The sequence below is a fragment of the Anoplolepis gracilipes genome, chromosome 5 (genome assembly GCF_047496725.1).
Source record: "Anoplolepis gracilipes chromosome 5, ASM4749672v1, whole genome shotgun sequence".
In the NCBI taxonomy this organism is placed as follows: Eukaryota; Metazoa; Arthropoda; class Insecta; order Hymenoptera; family Formicidae; genus Anoplolepis; species Anoplolepis gracilipes.
The window spans coordinates 9,119,045-9,142,017 of NC_132974.1; the positions used below are offsets into that span (position 1 = coordinate 9,119,045).

At 30.4% G+C, this 22,973-nt stretch overlaps 1 protein-coding gene across 1 annotated transcript; it reads left to right on the plus strand.

Annotated features, from left to right (window-relative positions):
- The first annotated feature begins 295 nt into the window (after window positions 1-295).
- LOC140665936 (uncharacterized) lies at window positions 296-3,381 on the plus strand. Its single transcript, XM_072892545.1, has 5 exons — window positions 296-574; window positions 811-897; window positions 1,317-1,583; window positions 1,837-1,995; window positions 3,092-3,381. Exons 1-5 carry the CDS (start codon window positions 502-504, stop codon window positions 3,238-3,240), a joined length of 735 nt encoding a protein of 244 aa, XP_072748646.1. The 5' UTR covers window positions 296-501; the 3' UTR covers window positions 3,241-3,381.
- Window positions 3,382-22,973: the final 19,592 nt, after the last annotated feature.

Genomic DNA, 22,973 nt, shown 5'->3' on the forward strand with positions numbered 1-22,973 from the left:
CTTTTTTAAAAATCACATAAATGGAATGTTTTTAACATGAATAATAAATCTGAATAATGAATCAAGATATTATCTAACGTATGTTGACTTTTTTGTCCACTTGTAAATAATACATGCTATATATCAGATCTGTCGACATCCGGTCGATCGCAATCGCACGTGGTTCTCATAATCAGTCGCCCGCGGCGCCGCGTGCGTCCTCGCGCGTGATTATTTATCGATAATTATCTTTAAAAAGATTGATATTTTTTATTAAAATAAGTTTTCCATTCTTTCTTAAAAAAAAAAAAAAAAGAAAATAGTGAATTACTAAAAATTTGTCGAAAGTCGATCATATACTAGAAATAGTTGGGCAACCATGCCGTGTACATTATTATGTTATTATATCTTATTAAATTCTTGGAAAAACCTAGAGAGATGGAACTATATAAAGGCGAATACATATTTTCATTTATCATTCACAATTGATTGCACAATTGGCAGAAATATTTTGTAAATAAAATGTTACTCTACACTCTTAATATATTCAGTGTTGTAACATTTATACTATGTGGAGCGGAAGAACTTACGCTTCGTAAGTCCTATTTTTAACAATTCTTTATATTTTAATAATATTTAATAAAATAGCAGGAAAGAAAATGGATAATAATTCTTTATTTCTTAATATCTTGCGTCATATATATATAACGTAAAAATATTTCTTCTTAAAACATTTCATCTATTTTCTAATTATAGCCGGATTATTTTAAGCTAAACTCATTTTTTTATTTCTACTGTCAACTATTTTATTTGCTTTTTATTTTTATTTAGCTGTGACCACCTGCAAGCGTAATTCAACTGAATATTTAGCCTGTTTAAAAGTTGCGTCAGAAGAAGCATGGCCACGATTTGCTGAAGGTATGTGTGTATATGTATTCTGTTTTAAAATAATTTATTTTATCAATTTACACATTTTTTTTCTTTTAAGCTTGAAACATATGGTGAATTTCTCTTTATACGTAATTATATGTGATTATTATCAATATATGCATACACTTCTGCAGTTTTACTTGTTAAATTTTTTTTAGTATTCTAATTTTTTTCAAAAGTTAGAGTTATATATACATTACTTTATATATAATTGTATAAAATATTTTAATATTAGAAATATTTATGAAATTAATAATGTGCATAAACATTTATAAACAATTATAAATTAATTAGACTTTTACTAAACCAAAAAAATTTATAGTTTTTCTATATAAACAACATTAAATTATTTAAATTATATAATTATTAAAATATTGATATTAATACTAGTTTATTCATTTTAATAGGACTTCCAGAATTCGATTTTCCACGTTTGGAACCATTTTTCTATAAATACGTTAAAATTGTATTTAATAGAAATGGGATATATGGAGAAGCAAACTTAACAAATTCCACTCTTTCTGGTTTAGCAAATGCTCGTTTTTTGGATCTGAGACCGTATTTTCTGGATAATGTTTTCCAGTTAGAAGTTGACGTACTAATACCAAAAGTATTTCTTGACACTTACGCTAATGGGGAGATTAATCCAGGCGGAATGCGAGTAGATGTCACAGGTACGACAAGAAACTCAATGTAATTTGCATAAAATGCAACATATAGCTGAAAACCGATTAGTGAACATAATTATTGTCTAATGACAAAGCATCATTTATCAAATGACACGATTGACGAAAGATAGTAAACTTTTTGTGGTCATAATTATATTTCGGAACAATCAAAGTAATTGTGATACATAAATTTATTATAAATTTATAATTATTATATTTATCATAATTATTATATTACACTTTTTTACAATCTACGTAGCATCACACGTCAACGTAACAATAGATGAAAGCAGAATGACATGGAAAATAACAGGACATGTAAAAAATGATACATGGACTATAGAACATTTTCGAACAACTGTGACAATTGAAAAGCTAAAGTTTCACTTCGTGTCCTTTAATGGTGCTAGAGAATTTGGTAAGCTTCAAATTAAATCAAATATATTCTTCTATTCTTTTACCATTCCTTTTAATATATCTCAAATTATTTGAGTAAATATGCTTATTTGATCTAATAATGAGATATATAATTATTGACAATAAGACATCTAAAATTTCATGAAACTGCATACCATTAATTTATCACCCATCTTCTTTACAATTGATCAACATTTATTTACAGTTAAAAGTAATGGCATATATTGTAAGGCACTTTAAAATAATGAAAATATTAATAATTATATAATTAAGTAATAAAAAAGTAAAAACTTCTTTTTCTAAAGACAGCATTTCTTTAGATATTTTTTGAAGATGTTCTCACATACATGCACAAATTATTTTTATGCGTTATAGTATTTTAAAATAGATTTTTAAATGTCATATATTTAGTTCAGATCTAATTAAAAAATTTACTTTGTTATTCATACATTAATCATTGAAATATTAGAGAGTTAAAGGTAACATATTAGCTCAAATTAGATTAATATTCATATTAAAATTTAAGATTAAATAAGTTACAAAATATTATAATTTTTGCAAAGACACAAACAGAAACAAATAGAAAAATGAATTTAAAAATTTCTGCTTTGTAATATTAAATATCTATATTTCTTTTCTCTATCTTTTTGTACAATTTTTACAAAAAGAGATTGCATTCTCTATATGTATCATTTCAATATATTCCACTTAATAATATAATAAAATGCCAAACATATAATAAATATATAATATGTATAATATATAGAATAAATAGGAATTATTTCTCTTTATTGTGTTGACATTTTAACATATTTTAATGTAAGTAAGACATTTCTTTTTAATAATTTTTCAAATAAGAAATTGGAAAAAACTTTACAATTATCAAATTAGTTTGTAACATTATTTATAACATTAATAAACAATTATCAATTTAGGGACAATTACCAATCATCAATTTAGAAATTTATAACAAAAATAAATCATAATTAATTTATTATTCTTTATTTATTAAGTATGCTTATTTTTACAGATCTGTATCATAATTTTTGATTCGATTTTGTTAGAATATTGTGTTATTAATAAATTTCTGTTTACAGCTGATGTTATGGAAGTTATTATGAACGAGAACTGGCCATCTATTTATCGAGTGGTAGGACCAGTAGTGTTTAAAATACTTGACCCAATATTTACTGATTTCTGCAATCGTCTTTTCTCGAAAGTTTCACTTTCAAAAGTATTCCCATAAAATTCACACATTTATTATATTAAGAAATACCAGATTATTTACATAGAACTAAAAAATATATTAACATCTTAAACTAAAATTTAAAAATTATTAAATAAGAATATCTTATTTTCTAACCTAATCTAACATTACTAATTTTTCTGTGCATGTATATTTGTGCACAAATTTTTAATTTAAGCAATAAAGTGTTCTTATTAATAGTTATATGTAGAAATATCAAATCTAAACATTCTATATGAAAAAAATCTGTCTGTGTCGAATTAATTTTTTTCAATTAATTGTTTCCATATTCTTTTTCTATGAAGCTTGAGTTTCATATTACCTTAGACATTTTTAATTGAATTTGCATCGGGTGATAGTAACAGTCAATTTTTTTCACATACGTAGCATATTTAAATACATCAAATGATAAATTGATAATAAATACATTTTTTCACAAAGCTAGAGTAACTGAATTTTTATCAATAATGCGTTGTACAGGAAAAATCCTATTATCTGATGATTTATCTAATTATAGAGTTTTTTATGTAATGATTTCCAGATAAAAGTTTTGTCATATATCGCAATTCTTCTACGCTGTTTACAACGTGAAATAGATATTTGGTTTATTTAAAAGATATGCGAATCAACTCTATTCCCTGGAGAGATTCTTATATCTATTTTTCATTTTATTTTATATACAATATATAAATTTTACATCACATTCTTTCTTTTTTTCCCGTTCTCTCTCTCTCTCTCTCTCTCTCTCTCTCTCTCTCTCTCTCTCTTTCTCTTTCTCTATCTCCATCTCTATCTTTATCTCTATCTCTATTGAATTATGCATCGGATACAAACTTATATATGCTGACATATATTTCTTACAAGTTATGTCTCTGGTGGTACTTGATTTCCTTAGAGATATTTAAAAATTTTACGAGGATCACGTTATGTCTCTTCGACTTATACATTAAAATTTAGATCCATTTAACAAACGTCGTTACAATAAAATAACATTTTATATATTTATGTAAATATATTAATAAATTGAAGACTTTTATTGAAATATAACTCTAAATCATAGATTTCTACTTGTATTATACTAGACTGTTAACACGGCTACGTCTCACATAGTGAAGCCAAGGCAATTATTTAAAATTAAGTTGAATGTAAGCATATATGTTAGTAAGTGTAAGAAATTCTTACTTTCAATTGTAAATGGTAAACGGCTGCCCTGGCTTCATCCGTCGTATCATTATTAGCAATCTAAGTTTATAAATAAAACTACATGCTCTGAATACATATACATATACAAGCATGCATAATTAAAAATAGAAAAAAAAGGTCATTAATAAACATCATTCAATTCGAATATCAAACTGATTTGTTTCGAGATTAAAAGTGACATTTTTTTACTGTCGGTCAAGCTCTAGCCTCGAATTCCATGTTTAATAATCGAACATTCAGTTTCATATAACGTGCTCGCATTTTGAGGCCTACGCGCACAACGTTATAGTAAATATCCCGATAGCCCCATTGCTGTACGCTATTCAATATTGACACATTGTAGTAAAACAATGGAAATATGTTGCGCGGCCACGGTGTCGAGAGAGAAGCGTAAATATCGAGTAAATTAGCATTAATCTGTTGGCGTTTGCATCGGCGCCGTTCAACGGCCAGCTGTTAACGGTTTGAAAATCACGACGGCCGAATTGCCCAGTATCGTTGTAGCCTCGTGTTTGTCGTCCATTCGAAAGCCCTCTAACAGGCACGTGAGTCATTTTTGAAGCCGTCCTCTGAACATAAAACAGACCGATCCAATCGCATGCCCGCCCGCGTGGGAAAAACGGGATGTTATCTCTTTGCCCGTCGAACCGATAAAGCAAATATTTCGACATATGTACGAATTTGAATTTGATGAGAGAAAGAAGGAAATACGGTCAGACCAGTATTTATTTCACGTTACTACTACAACCATATTTATGAGATACTTTGTGATTAGTATTTTGCGATGCCGATTATTCTTGCTAGCTGTTCTGGCGTGCCAAGTATTTCTATCAGCTGTTTTATTAAATCAAAATATAACATTCTTTAATAGAGGCACATTCGAATTGCTTCTAATTAAGCGCTACAAAAGTATAGATAAATTACTAAATATTGCCTATCACTTTAGATGCATGAATTTGATATATATTTATGAGAGAATAGCACATAGTATCTAAACATTTCCTAAACACGGAGATTTATGTTATATTTTAAAGATCATTTTAAACAAAATAATGATAAACCGTGAAAATATTTATCAGATAAAAAGCTCGTAAATAATTCCCGGTCCAATAATTTGTCACCCAACTAATAGATTTATCTTTCATAATTCTATGATGTCGTGATTCAGCGACGAATACAGAGATGAAGTTACCGAAAACTCGAATTCCGCCGATGGAAAAATTCCTCCTGGAACAAAATATGATTGACATCTTACCCAAGTTGGAAAGGTGAAGCGTGGCATAGACCCGCACAACACAAATGACATAAACCATCAAACGTGACGGCAGGAGAGAACAGATTGGCCTCAGCGCACAATACGTGATCGGCGTAGGTAGAGTCCTCTGATTTCTCTACATGACTGTAGAATGCGAAAGAGACATTCTGGAAAGTAGAATAGCGTTTAATGCGCCGGGCGGGCAGGGATAGAACGTCGAGAGAAAGATGGAAAGATCGCGAGAGAGATCGGACGTGACGCCATTTCCATTTTCCGAAATTTATGGGCCAAGTTTTGCTCGCACGTGGCTTCGCTAATTACGTGAGAATCGCAGCAGGTTCAGGAATAACGATCGTACGACGACCACTAGCTGAAATAGGAAGATGTGGAAAGGATTTACATTTCGACAAAATTGTTAAAACAGAATTGTTTATTAACTCGGATAGAATAAATTTTGTATCATGAGATTTGTAGCTGGAGAAAATGAATAATTGTTGTAAATGTCAAGAAGACAAAATAAAAAGAATTTATTTAATTTAAATTAGTAAAGACATGAATGTTTTCTGGAACAAAATGTAAATAGAAATATGTTTTTTCTCTTTTCTCTCTCTCTTCTCGTTTAAAAAAAAAAATCTAATATATTGATATAATTATAGAGATATTTATGCACAAAATATATTTTTACTTTCAAATTTCCATCTCTTTTGTTTGACAAAAATTATAACATAAGGAATAATTAAATAAAATTAAAGATAAATCCAAAGAAGAAGTGTTGCACTTATTAAAATTATTTTAGCTTTGACTTAATTGAGGTTAATTACATTAAAAATTCATATTATGCAATTATGAAAATTTACCTCTACATACAGTTACTAACAAACAAAATAAACAATCTCGTATTTGTTTCTTTCATTTGTTTTGTTATGCGTTTATATAAAAATCAATGAAAGTACTACAATAGTGATTCATATTTTCATTTCCTATTTATATTTTCGTTCCTCATTACGTTATGCATTTCAGATAAATACTCATTATTTCGATTTATAGTGACTTCAATTGAATATATTATTAAGAGTTTTTGTTTGCAAAAATTGTATCTAAATTTCTACTAATTATCCTCTTGTTAATTACGCGAGGTCAGTAGATTTATTAGACTCGTGAAAAAAAAATAAATGCTCAATAAATATATTCCCGTCCAAAATAGAAATAGAATCAGTCTGTTCTCTCTTTCTCTTTCTTTCTTCTCCGTTTTCGCATGCTGTTACCTGCTCGAAGTGTGCAAAGGCAGTCCCGTTCGATTAAAATCTTATGAAGTGCCAGAGTTTTGGATTTTATGCGCGTTCCGCAATACAGTTTCTCGAATCTCGAGTGTTTTATACCACTCTCTCGTGCACAATACATTGCTTGCACCTGCGATACGCAACGAGTAGCAGCGTGTAAAATTCGCTATAAGTTAATCATGTGATATTTCATTAAAGGATCTCTTGAATACTCACAATTAACGCCACTTTGGTAGCAGCATTCACAAGTGTCAGGTTAATTAATTGCTTAGTAAAAATCTGTTCCTCACAATTCTAAATATAGTTTTGTTAAATGTAGTCTCACAAACACCCAATATATACATATAATTGTTTCCTACTTTTAATTAAAATTTTTTTTTCAATTTGTAATATAATATAAGTGAAGTAAGTTTATATAAATTTGACGCAAAAATATTTTTAATTATACACTATTATCTCTATATAAACAGTTTGTTTAATTTGTATTTTAATAAAATAAAATCATTTTTTTCATATTACAATTTATATATGTGTTATTCCTATAATTATGGAGGAAACTGATATAAGTTGAATAAATTTAATTTTTAATAGATATTAATTATATTATTACACTAAAAATAAATAGAAATCATTTCCTTCTAACATTAAAAAAAGAAAATATTTATTAAAATATTAACAATAAATAGTATTTTAGAGTTTCATTAGATGTAAACTTAATGATTTTCATTTCTATATGATAAACCTTCCATATGCAATGTCATACAAACAAATATTACTTTGCTATGCAATATAAATGCAACTGTTTATTTGCTTAAGATATTTATATACCTATATACTATATATATACACCTAAAAACTCGACAAAATTCACCGCAACCAAATTTATTCCTTACATTATGTTTTGTTGTTCCCCAAATAACACAAAGTAGAATGCAAAACATTAAGATTGTTGTATAAGAAACGTAAAGTTTATAAAAGTCTAATTTTGATTTTGATTTTTGAATAGTTTTTTCTAAAAATTTCTTAATCAATGATCATGTTAAATTAATTATCGTGTTAAAGCGAGATAATAAAAAAAATTTCTTCTCCCTAATTTTATTTAAAATTGTTTAAAGTTTACTCCTAAAATATGTAAACTAATGTATACATTTTTATTTTATAAAAATGTTTCAATGTGTTGTAGCTACGTGAATCTATGTAGGTATATGCATTATCACAAAGATAGAAATTCGAAATTTCGTGTGCTACACTGTGTTATTCTGACGCTCGTCGTCCAAAGCAATCACCATTGTAACTGCCGGCGAGAATTGCAGAACTTTATCATACGTTCTAAACAATGCTGGATTTCGCCGTGATGCCAACACATATGACGTCACGTCCAAAACCAGTTTATCAAAGGCAACTAATGCAATGGATGATCATTCTAACGTATCCTCCGTTATCACTGACGTTGAACTATGTCGCCGTCATTCTTGAGTATACTAATTTCATGTACAACAAACGGAAGAATGTACAGGTTTCGGGAAATTCTCGTAAAATACGAAATTTATCCCATTTATAGTCTTGCTATTGAGAATATCAAGTATTTTCATAATATTGGAAGAATGCCATCCGATAATATTACGAACTTCGACACAATATTATGAAACAGGATATTAAATGATGAAAATATCGTGGTTGAAAATAACAATATACTTTCGATTAGTATCAATCAAACGTATTACTTTCTTATAACATATTTAAGATACATATATCTGTAAGAAATATACATAAAATAATATAAAATAATTCCAAACTTTTCTATTCTTAATTTTGTACTATCTTGTTAGTCAGCTCTCAAGATTATATAGAAATTTTTACGCATAATATTTAAAGTGATATCCATAACTTACGTCAATCAATTATTCACACGTGTATTTTTTTACCTGCCATCGAATATTCATAAATTAATTGTCAACGTTGGATAGACGCATTTTAACGTGATGTCCATGTCGGGCACCGCACATAAAACCGAATTTCAAAAGGTTTGGCGGAGGAGCCGCCAACAGTCCTTATCTATCGATCAATCTGATTGACAATCGTTTTGCTCGAAAAGTATATGAACATTTTCGATTATCGAGACTCAATACCAACCAGCCGAATTCTCTGCTCTTTGATTGACGCATCTGCGTGCCGATGGGGTGTAGTAAACACGACCCCCGTCGGGTACCATCTCGTAATGGAATCTCGCGAAATACTTGGGGAAATTCGTGAGGGACTCCTAGATCGGCTCCTTTGGGATCTCGTTTAGCGTTCAGCTGATATTGAAACGGCGAAGGGAGAGACGCGCGTTTTCGTCGGTTGCGTACGGAGATTATTGCAGTTTTGTTTATTCACACTCACGTTACGCAGAAGTACATATTCCTATGAGTACATGTATACAGATATATTTATATGGAAACGAGGTAAACAAGAGTTGAGGACGGAAAAGGGTTTAAGAAAAGAAGCAGAAATGAAGAAATAAGCTCGCGCCAACGAGAGATGATTCAATTTATATAAGTATGACAGTTATCTCAGAGTCATGAACACACGTGCCACCGTATGATCTTGGATTGTTGTCGCAGGCAAAAAGAGTGCATCTATTATATAAATTGTTTCATGCACGGTAGTTTAATACTCTCACCTTCGCATTATGATTGTACGCTAATAAGTTTCTTTGGGAATACATAGCGCGAGAGAGAAGAGCACTAGATACTTTATTCTGTTTCATGTCGAGTTACAACCGACGCACGACGGAGAGATAATTCCCCGAGAGAGGTTGTACATCGCACGCCCGAGAACAGGTTCCGATTATCCTCCGGGCAATGCGGGTTGTCAAGTTAGTGAATATTTGATGCGTTTATATGCATACAAGCGCAAAAATGCAAACCACACGCGTATTCAGTGAGATGCAAAATATTTCGCGTATCCTACTTACTCTCGGTTCTCTTATTTAAAAATAAAATCATAAAAATACATCAAAAAGATGACATCATTCCGGGCGAACTTTGATTAATTCAAATAACACATATATACGCACAATATTTAGGATTAATGGAGTGAAAAGCATTCAAGCATTTTCCAGCAATCTTACATATGACCGAAAGTACTCACAGTGTTGCGTACTGGAAAAAAAATATGATTGAAACTTTCGTCCGTATGTGGTCACGATCAAAATTTTCCAAACTCTCTGTAATACTGCCGCGAGTTTGCCGGATCATTGCCGGAGTTTATAGCTGGGCATTCTTGGGTTTTCGAGCAGACGAACGGGGCCATCGAGACGCGGCCATCCTCATTCGGTACGTTAACAGCTCTTGCAGTCTGAATAGGAAACTTTTACCGTGTAGGAAATCCCGCGATCAACTTTCGGCGAGCACCAATTTTTTTTTTTCAAGCGACGCGGCGACGGTGGGTGGATGGAATTGACGTGCTTCATAAAGTTTTTATAGGCTATCCGAGAGAAGTTGCTTCCTCGCATGCTGTTTACGTACATGGCTTTTTACGAAAATTGTTTTGGCAAGAGACCTCGCGTTTGAAATGTAAACGTTGAAAATTTGTTATCTATCGCTTTCGTTCGTCAATCATTATACACATTTTAAACTCACTTTTTTATTAAATGTTTCAAAGTTGCATTTTTTTTTAATTAAAAGAATTCACTAATACTATAATACTTTTGTTAATAAAAAATAATATATCTCTTAACAATAATAAATTATATTTTTTTATGCTACTTTTCATGCTGTATTTAAACTAAATTGAAACAATTATTTTCTCCTTCGGATACACTTTTTTTGTGTCATTGATGAAAATTTAATTTAAAGCAAATTGTCCAAATATAAAATTTAATTTAAAGCAAATTGTCCAAATATAAATTACAGATATATTTAGATATTTTACTCGTCAATACTCGCTTAATTTAATTTATTTCTTGGATAATATTTTTAAAAAATAATCTGCTAAAATCACTCTTCGTGACAAAAATAACTGACATTTAAAGGCTCTGATTCTGTCCATTTAAATTGTGCAGTTTTTTTCTAACCAATACAGATATAGGTCATAGATTTACAAAAGTTCTTTATTTAAATATTCTAAATAGCAAATATAAAAAATACAAGTTACACATATTATTTCTAAATACAATGTTCGAAATCAAATTTTCAAATATTGCAAGAGTAAAAATATATTTGATATATATCCTATATACTATATAGATTGTTTTCTCGCATTGTGAATACATTTCTAGCGATTAAATCGACTCGTTCAATATCAATGTTTAAACAACTTATGACAAACAAATAATTTTAATATAAAATGTAGAATTTCAAAATAGGATGATATTCCGATTGATATTTGTTATTAAATACTTTGCACAAGTTATCACTCAAATTATATTTACTTAACTTTTAACGTAAAATTTAGCATCTATCATTATTATTTAAAATTGAATAAATTATGAATTGTTGAATATTCACATACTGCATTGTAAGAGAATAATCTCTTTCGCTTTCTCTTCAAAATATGTTATATTAATTAAATTACAAACATATTGTAATAAGATAAAAACATAAAATAATAAAATTTTGTCGCGATTTTATAAATTGCATCTTGTTAACAAACTCAACGTAATATATGTTACATTGATTTAGAAATAATGATAATTTACGCACATTTGCTTAATTATCAGATCAAAGTGCACGCTACCACATATTATTATTAAATCAATCGCGCTATATTATCGTTGTACGCGTTGAAATAAATGTGCGAGATATTTCGTCGTTCGTAATTTGCTTAACGGTCCATCTGGAATTTCATTAATACAAATATAATCATAAATATACAGTGATGCTGTGAAAAGCAAATACAACTGTGACAATTATTTTTAAATGTAAAACAAAAAACCAAAATTAAAATAAAATAAAATAAAATAATAGTCGAAAAATTTATCGACACCGCATTCAAACGTGTTCACTTGTGTCGTGATAATAAAGGCAAACTTGGGTAAACTATAACATTTCTAGGGGATAACAGACTGCATTTGTGGATGCCGTAGAGATATATAGCATGCGTATATATTCCTCGTTGTCGCGCTATATATACGTTCCCATAGACTTCTTCACAGGAAGGAGGACAGGAAGCAGGCCAATAGGGTTGCCGCAGAGTCGCCTTATCAGCGGTTTATGTGGTACGACGTGGCATGGACTACCTTGGGGCGATTTCTATATGAACGGTCCTTGTATGAGCATGTACATGGCATCGTATATAGATAGATATATAGATAGCTATATGTAACTCTTCCATCCTCCCGTTTAACTCCCACTATATAAAGTATTGAATATCGTCAAATAAATCAATGGTTTGATAAAGTGTAAATCGGCCAACATTCGTTTTCACCTCAACAGTGAACTGTATCCAGAATTATATTACTTATTTAATCTTGAGATTTATATGATATTTTTATATAGTATTGTATTTTTATGTGACATTATATTGTTATCTTATATGATATGCCACTGAAGACAATTCGAATTAACACAATTAAATCACTCAGCTTTAAAATAAGAGAATAAATATCCTCTTTATCTGTACATTCCTGTTTTCCTTCAATTTGGAGTTTTACTTGAAATAAATCAATATTGCTAAAGCTATTTTAGCTTACTTTGTCTTATTAAATAATTATATTTAATAAGAAGATTTGACTTTTTTTAAATATAATTATTTAATAAGACAAAATAAGCTAAAATATTTTTAATTATAAACTAATATCAAATTGAATTTAATATTGAATCTGTTAATAACGTAATTGAGTCTGCAACACTTTGTCTTATTAAATTATATCATTAAATGTCTCTCGATCATTTGTAAATGTACCAACTTATAAACAATATAATCTTTATATTTATTTAAATATGTGTTGTATTTAACTCTGTATTGGATTTAAGTCTGAATTAAATTATATGCGGCGTATCTTTTAATATGCAAGTACGACAGCGTCTGTTACTTTTATTTTCATGCAGATAATTCAATTCAATATTAATAGAAAGATACTAAATTTGTCGATATATTTCTGCTGTCTGTTAAATATTATTAATTGTTGAAATAAATAATTGCTAAAAATATTGAATTATGTATTTTGTACATTGATTATTCTAAATTGATTTTATTATTATTTCTAGTCTTGTGTTATTTGCTTAATTATACAATTATTTATAATGTAAAACTGTATTTTTTTAATTTGTATAAATAATATCATGGCACTAGTAATACCTACTAGCAATAAAATATAATAATAATTATTATTATTAATAAACTAAGAGATGCAATAAATTTGTTTATAAACAAATTTCTCAATATAATAACTCTCTTTCTTTTACTTTTCTCATAAATATTAGTCAGCTCACATACTATGCGCGTCTTATACTATTGATTGATAGCGATAACATTGATCTTCGGATCTTCAGCAGCCAATTACGCATAGAGCGCCGAGCACTTATCTATGCATAGTGTATCTCCTCCATCCACCGTATCACCGATACAAACCGGATCTCCGTAATTTCCGACCCACAACGTCATAACGTCACCGCAACCGTGCGTTCAATTTGTCCACCGATGGCCGGTCAGACACACATGGTGCGATGCAATATCACTAGCTTTCATCTCATCGATGCTATTTCGTCGTGTATATTACTTATTTCTAATGTTTTCATTAGAAATCACAGCTATTCTCGCGAACATTATCTCTGCTTAATACGCGGTCAGGAGTATGGGATATCAAAGTTATTTTAAATTATTTCCCTGCGTCATCAGTAGTAGGGACTTGTCGATCGAATTGAATCACATGTACCTTGCTACCATCGCAATTTTGGCACAAAAGCTAAACGCTGATGAATACCTTTTCTCATCGTTGGACCATTAGGCACATAGTTGAGGTCGATATGGTTGCCGAAGCATCGAACGAGCGGTATATTATTAACGGCTCCAATAATTCCACAACGGCGATCCCGGGAGAATTGACGCTCGGCTGAGAAAGCAATCGAACCGATGATACAGCATCCATCGGCGTCGCGACGCTCTCCTATATCGGAGGAAGTAGGCCGTAAATTTCGTGACCTTATTCAGGACGACGACGGAACAGCGATCGGTAAGACGCGGAACGGCAGGACAATGCACGTTCTTTCACGAGACACTGATTTCCTCGGCTTCTTTGTACCGTGAGACCATCGGCAAGCAGTGATGTGAAAGGAAACACACGAGAACGAATCGATCAGAATAACGTTTCTGAAATAACAATTTGTTTTAATGCCATACTATAAAAATCGATTCTTTTCAATAGATCGTGAAAATATAATCGATCTTTTGTTTTTTAATTTAATTGTGATTTAACACAAATAAACAATAAATACGACAAAAGCAATAATAAAAGGTGAACAAATTGTGACATATTTAATTTAAATAAAGTTACAAATAATTTCAAACAAGTCAATAATGTAAGCCATGAATAAAAAGAAGTCTGAATCAAATTTCTGTATATAATTACTTATTATGACCCTAAAGTGCAGATAAATATGTATTTTTTTTTATTTTTTATTGTAAAGATTTATAAAGTATTATAACAATTAAAATTACTGTTAAATAACGTACTTTCATAACTTGTTTGGTTTTTGAAATTTATTGGAATCTGGTTTATATACATATATAGATCATATACATATCGTTTCGCGGAAAACGATCTAAATAAATGGTTGTATATTCGATTCAATCTAATCGATATTATTTTCACCGATACGCGGTATCTAAATCGAAGTGCGGAGTAGGATTTAATCGTACAAGTATCTTAATCGGTGCAGTCGGCAAGCAGACAAATAGTGGCCACAGGCTATTGGCTGGCGGGCTTGCGGCAAAGCTCCAATATAACTCAGGCCACCTGATAGTTTCATTACTACAGTAAATTTGCCGGCCATGGTGAGCCTCTTATACGTTCTGCATCGTATATGTGCGAGTGTGTGTTAAACGGTGAGACAGCGAGAGATAGAGAAAGAAAGAGAGGGACAAAAACACAGGTGAAAAGAAAAGCGGTCAGGGGTAGTTTACACTGTTCGACGAGTCACAGTGCTGGTAGCTTGAGATGTATCAGGATCGGCTACGATCAGTAGAAAGTTTGGTTGGAAAAACTATTCCATTTGTTCTCGCGGAAGAGAGAATACACGAGAAACGCAAGAACTTTACGACTAACGGCACATTTCGAGGCACCTATTACATGGAAATCTTACAACCCACGAAGTGATTGATATCATCGATTAAATATCCGTGATACATACACATGCACATGTTATAAAATTCATTACAACGGCAATTTAAGTATCATAAATATCTGCTTAATATTTCAGTTTTCAATGAGTTCTTAAAAATTATTCGATTAGAAATGTTATTAAAAATTTAATTGCACCTGTAAACTTATTTAAGGCATAAGACACATAAATTTTTAACTGTTCTAAATTTTTTATTATTATTTTTAATTATTATCTCTACGTCGCTTATATATTAATTCTTCTATCTGACTCCACCAAATTAATCACATTTTAGTTTATCTTTTACACATGTATATGCATAAAATAAAACATTGTATTAAATAATATAATTTTTTATTTTTATTTCTCGTCATCTGCAAATGTACAATTTAATAAAATAAATATAAGAAAAGTTATTTTATTAAATTTATCATTACACTTCAAACTCTTTCCGTACAAGTAACTATAAACGAAAAAAAAGTTTTGAAAAACCGTAATTTTTTCGGTTTCGGTTTCGTTCACTGGTCAGGAAACCGAAACTGAAACTGAAACACTTATTCGATGTTTTATTAAACCGTAACCGGAACCGAACTGAAAAAAGCTTTCGGTCCAGGTCCCTGATTAATTCACAAAGAGATCAACGCGCGTTTGATGAGCCTTTTGAGACGCTGTTCGCCTAGGGACAGCTCATTTTCCAATTTATTCCCGAGATTTCCGATGTGCGCCTCTCTCACGCATTTCTCATCCTCGTAATATTAATTACAATATATAGATATAATGCCAGTTAGACAGTTCGTTTGATGTGGTTTGGTCGGTAGCCGGTTTCTCCATCGGCACTCCACTTCCGCGTTGGAAATGCTAAAAAACTTTGCCCGCTCAAAACTCGAAATATAGGATTTACTTATGAGAACGACATCCCCCGCGAGGAAAAGCGCAGACGCTTTTAGCGCGCCTGCTCGCGTCCCGATGCGGCGAATAGGCCACGCGCGGAAAGTTTATGAAAATATGAATGCTTGGGGTTTATTTTTATTAGGACGCCTCTCACCCCTCTTTTTTTCAGTGCGAAGGGTGCACGCAGGATCCCCTTGCAAATTCTCGTCGCGATGGGAAGGCCGCGCGAGGAGGACGCTTTTCCATCAGGAAATATTCCGCCTTTTGATGTTCGAAGCCACTTCCAAATGACATTACAGGAATAGAAGTAATACGCCGCATTCCAACCGGCATTTTCAACATCCTCGTTCACCATCTTCGCTACCCCATATGCCAGAGTACCTCGCGTATGCAACTGTCTTTCTCTCTCTCTCTCTCTCTCTCTCTCTCTCTCTCTCTCTCTCTTTTTTTCTTTCTCTATCTAATATCTCTAGCTCTACCTCTTCGTGCGACTGATTCAGCCTGTAGTCGAAAACTCACGGATGACTCTCGACATTCAGGAGCAAATGCATCCCTCTCCGATGACATTCTCAATTTTCTGTTTTCCCACCGAGTTCTCTTCTCCTTTCTTTTACATAGTCGATTAGGTAATAGGCATATGATGTATATTTCTTGCAATAAGTTTTCGCGAGCATATCCATTTGACCCAAATATCTACTTTTACATCTCATGATATGGAAATACTATCATAATACTATCCTTATTGCGCGCTCTACAAAATAAAAAAGTTAAACCTTTTAGGCCCAGAGTTTAAAATATTTTATAGTATATATATATATATATATATATATATATATTTTTTATGTTAATTCTACGAGTTGTAGAATTTTGATGAAATATTTTAACTTTATTTTTTCAAAAGTTATTTCTCTATGAAAAAAAATATTCGTATTATAGTAGAATCTAAAAATACATAAAAGTTTCGCATTGATAATTTGCAAATTAATTAAAATGTATATTATTGCCATGATAAGAAAAATAATTTTAAATATATTTACGATGTGAAAATTGTATGCTTTACACTTAAAAGATTTTGCGATAATATAAATAATTTTGCGAATGACACGTGTAACATATGTTCTTGGATTTATCGATTGTTTCCGTCATGAAAACAGTTGGTCGTACTGCACGACTTTCTTCATTAAAACGGTGCTGCTGTATTTCATAAAGATTTTAATGAAAGCACGTAAACGCCTATGAAATGTTCCGACGGCGCACGGTACCGACAAGATTTATTTTATGGCTCTACTTTTCGACAACGATGCTCTAAATTCATTACAGCGAACATTGGAGGCCAGCACACGATCAATCGCCAGAATTATTAGCGAAATATTGTGTAACGCACAACAGACCGACTTAATCATAATCATTTGATTCTCTATACGTATACAACTGTATAATGCACATTGTTCATAGAAATAATGTTACTAATTATTAATGTGACATATTAATCTATTCATATTATGCTGAATTTATCTGATATAGCTTAAAATGGGACAATATTGTGAATTAAATTAACAATCATATATTCATATTGTGCTACTCATATTGCATTGTTACGTTATTAAAACTCTGCTTAGCAATTTTGCAATCTTTTTAACTGTGCTTTAATAATTAACAATTTAAAATTTAATTTATAATTTAAAATTTGATAATTGATAAATTAGAATCCAACATTAACAAGTGCCAACATCACGTTACAATGTTATAGGAATCTCAATATTAATCAAAACTAACTATATGGGTTAATCAAAGTTTGGATAAACTTATGTTGCAGTTATGTGACATTATGCGTAAGATAATCCTGTTCAAAACTATACAATCTCAACACGAAGAGTATAAGTTAGACACATCCTTGTAGCAGAATAAGAGAAGATGAGATGCAGTTTGATACAAGACATAAAATATAATTTTAGATAATAAAAAGCAACAAACTATAGAAAATATATAAAGGTATATGGTCTGAATAAATCGCGTATAATTGCAACTTTTTTTAAGCTTATAATTACAAATTACAATAGCAAAATATTAAATGGCATTTATATTTGTATGAAATTACATAAAGAATCATTCATCTCATTTTTCTTTATATTCTTATTGTTTCTAATTTTTTTATATATGCAAATATTAATTATATTACTAACAAAGATACCAAAACATATTTGTTATTGATTTTGATTAATTGTTCAAAATTATGTGATAAATGAATAATCTATGATGATACCAGAATTTGCGGTTTATTCTTGTCCTCTCGATAAAACGATTACATCTGTTGGCAAATTAACGGAAATTGTGGCAACTCGATATAAGTCTAAAAAGAGTAGTTTGTGAAAGAACTTCTAATATGTTGAGTCATTCTTGGTTTACTAGTTTCCAAACTTTTTACTTAGGCTTTCACGAGAAGACAGCGTAAAAGCGAGTCGTAAAAAGTCTGAGCAATCATGTTTATACGACGTAAATGCAAATTTAAGTTTGTCCTAGAAAGTATATTGCAAAAATATCTGATAAAATGGCGAAATTTAAACTTATAGAACTTATATAGCCTAGTTTTGATATGTGAAAACAAAACGTCAAAAAGTATTTTTATTGATTTTCAATCTCATCTATACAACAAATAAACTAATATAAGGAATAAACTAACATAAGATATATTGAACAGTAATTAAGTAAAAACGCGATTACTCATATCTTAATCAATCTTAAAAAATATAAAAGAAAAATTAATAAATAAAATTTAATTCACACAAAAATCTGTCTTCTTTCTTTTAAAATTATGCTGCGAATAATTAAGTTCATTGACTTTAAAATATTGTAACAATTTGATATAAAAAGAGATATTATTATAACACGATAGTAAAAGTTTTAAAGTGTTTTTTTTTTCAAATATTATCACTTGTTATCAATATTATATAATTATAATAAACTTATTATTCTATTTTAGATATTTCTCAGTTACTTTTTTTTTTCTTTCTAATATTTTTAAAATATATGTACCATTTTGCACTCGTGAAGAGATTCTATATTTCACACATATAAATTGCAGAAGCCAAACAAGTAATTGCAAACTACGCGTACATTTCACAATTTTTCAAATCATGAAACAATGTTTATAAACCTTTCTTAGTCGTTCTGTCAGCATCTTCTCGGCAAGTGCCCGACGAGACTGATACAAAGCGAGCTCATCGTCCTCTAGACGCTATACCACGGCTGTTACAGAAAGTAGTCGAAATGAAAAGAATCCGCGTCGTCTACTGAAAGACATTCAGCACTTAATGGTGTTCGTGCAAAGGGCGCTCTTAGTCAAACGATGTACCAGTTTGGAAAGTGTCAAAGAAAAGTTCATACTCCGCGATATATTCGTGCCTTTTATAAATATACATGTAACGTTTGTCATCACCCACTGATCCGCTATGCAACAAGAAGGTTTCTACTGCTTCTTTTCTTGTCACATTCGCGACACTTATTATTTATTCTTCCAATCGTCGGTTCGATGATACGTCATGTTATTAATGAATTAAACAATTTTAATTTAAGCAATCATTGCTATATGAATTATGTCATATTTGTGTCGACTGTTATCAGATAACATACGACTTCCATACAAACTCCATGGAGACAATCGTTAAAACATTCATGCACATGAGAACATTGTGTTTATATCATTTATAATACCATGTTCTGTTTCTGTTTCTATTAGACGTGTGTCATATCGTGCAATATGTAGAATGTCGTTATACATGACATACATGCGAAATGCAACAACCCCCTACTAAACATTATATATCGCATTAACATTGTTATTACGATGTAATAAGAGTATAAAAAATTATTATATGCAGATAATAAAACTAAACATATCTTATATATTAAACAAGAAACCATAAAAAATATTTTAATTAGAAATAGCATAATGTCTTTAAATTTTGCTCTTTTGTAATGAATGCATTATCATTAATTTTTACAAAAATATAATTATTATATATAAATAATTGCAGGAATATAAAAAAAGTGAATTTTTATATAACATTTACATCCACAAAAATCGCTGCAAATGCACCGAATATATTTAATTTTAAATATTTGCTTTCCGATGCTACTGCAATAACGAATTGAAGAATAGAGATGAATCCTAAAAAAAGATATTATATCCGGGATCAAAACTCAAAAAAAGTATACATCGCACCACGTCATTATGTGTCACGTACTTTTGTATTTACGCCGCGACAAAAGGTGCTCAGGGTAGCATGTTTCTATTGCAAACTCCGTTGCTTGATAGGGGCATTTGGACTTTGTCCGAAGGTACAAGCACCTTTTCCTGTCGCCGTGACCTTGCATACACAAACTTAGCCACCGAGCGCTCTCTCTCACCACCACCGCTCCACATTCTTCGTCTTTTACGGTGCCACTCCTCCTTACCCACATACGAGTTTGCTCACGTACTTCAGTAGTCCTATTACCCCGATTTCTTTGCTTTCCGACGCGATACATCATCGAAGTGGCTTTTCACCCCGTCCACCCTGTCCAACCCATCTTGGCACGTACGTGCTTCTTCTGTACCACCACTCGTCTCGCTCTTGTCCATTATGAACCTTCCACCTTCATTCGCTTTCTTCAGACACAACTACACATTTTTTATTCATACACAAATGCACAATGTATATACAACAATATGAACATATACTTGTAAACCTTATTGATTGAAATGTGAAATATATTAGTCGGAATTATGTACATGTGCTCTATATCTCTAAGAAACGTTTAAAATTAAATTGTGAAGATAAAAATGCGAATTCTGAATTGTCTATTATATAACAATAATTAAAGTCATTATCATTCTTAATATTTGACCTACAATTTATAATATTATTTTATAAAGCTATTTGACCTACAATTTATATAATATTATTTTATAAAGCTATTTGACATCAAAGATAAGTTTAGAAAAACTCCAATTATCAAAACAATTTACACTTATACATAGTTTATATTTAATTTATAACATTAGGTTTATATGCGAGTATGCAGAATATTATCATTCTATTTATACTTTAGATAAAATATATTTGAACATTGACAGACAATTCATTTTTCTTTATTAATATGTTTTCCAATTGACATTAATCGTCATATTTCGAGAAAATCTACATGATTTTCTCAATATGCAATATCTTGTGATGGATTCCCCGGAGATTGTGGTCCACTTCACAGATGGAGCAGGGAGTTGCGGCTCTCTCCCTACGGGACCACCATTATAGAGGTATCGTAGTTCGACGCTATTAGTATGCATATTGAGTTTTTCTATTGTTCCGCCAATAGTCTCATGACTTTTTAATGCAACGGATTATAACCGCACCTTTCAGTGCAAGCATCGCATCGTTAATTTAATAATAACCGATCTTCATAGTTTCAAAGCAAAATCAATCATAGATCCATCACGTTGAAACTTCTAAATTGCTCTTATCGATAGTATAAGAGGTTCAGAGTTTCAGTAACGTATATGTATATATCAATATCATTTTTAGTGATAATATTAATAAAAATATGTCAGTATATATATCATATTTTAATGAATAATATTAATAAAAATATATATCAATATCACTTTTAATAAATAATATCAATAAAAATATACCAAATTTTTTTTGCATTTCTATTTTTTTTTTTGGAACAAATTTCACTTATTTTAATCCACAATAAAACATTTTAAAACATTAATATATGACAGATAAAATAATGATTAATTTATCTCTTATTATATTTACTCTATCTAATGTATTACATGTAATAATGCGCTCTGCACGCGTACACGTGTGCACCATAATAAGGTATAATAACATTTAATAAAGATGAGTTATAAACTTTACAATTTTTAATTAAATATTTAATAGAAATTTATAAATGGCATTTGTAGAGCGCAGCTTACGTAATTATGTAATAAAATCCTTAATCACACAATAAATGACTTTCAAATATCTACGGAGATTTACAATTGATTGAATGTTAACAGCATAAACTGCGACAATAACCAAAATTAACGATTACGCTGATGGCTGGAAAATTGGCTCGTCTGACGAAAAGTTACCGCGGCATATGAAAGGCTGAGAATGTTCGGTAGTAACCTTTGATCCGTGAACTATGCGGCTATGTCATACCGCTTCAGCGGTTACGCGAAAGTAATTTAGTTAAACCATCCCATATGCGCAATAAAACGACTTTCCCGTGCATGTACAGTATGCGTCATATCAGAGGGGTGTAAGGTCCTAAAATTCTATAAGCATGCTATGGTGCGTAGGCAACAATTTATGCGAACTACATAAACTCGCGTGGAATTTTATCATATTTTACAGTTTGCTTATTCTACGCGTGTTGTTGCAAGCAATCTGTAATAATCTTAATTATACAGTATAATCATACATACAACTAAAATACATTTGCGTGGAATTACTTAAAAAAATAACTTACAACGTCCATAAATAATTGATAAAGTCGCATTTATTAATTATATTCTTTATTTTATTTGTAATAGATTTAAATTTATACTGTGTATTATAAAAGAATATTTTTAAAATATATAAACTCTGAAAATTATACAAAAATTGAGTATTTTGTGATAAGAAAAATGAAAATTGATGATAAATTTGCTAAAGAAGCGGCTGTAATGTATCTTGATAATAACAATATTTTTTCAATAAATATATATAAAACTACATGAAATTACATTATTTTTTATATTAACAAAAATGAAAATACAAGTTCTCTCTT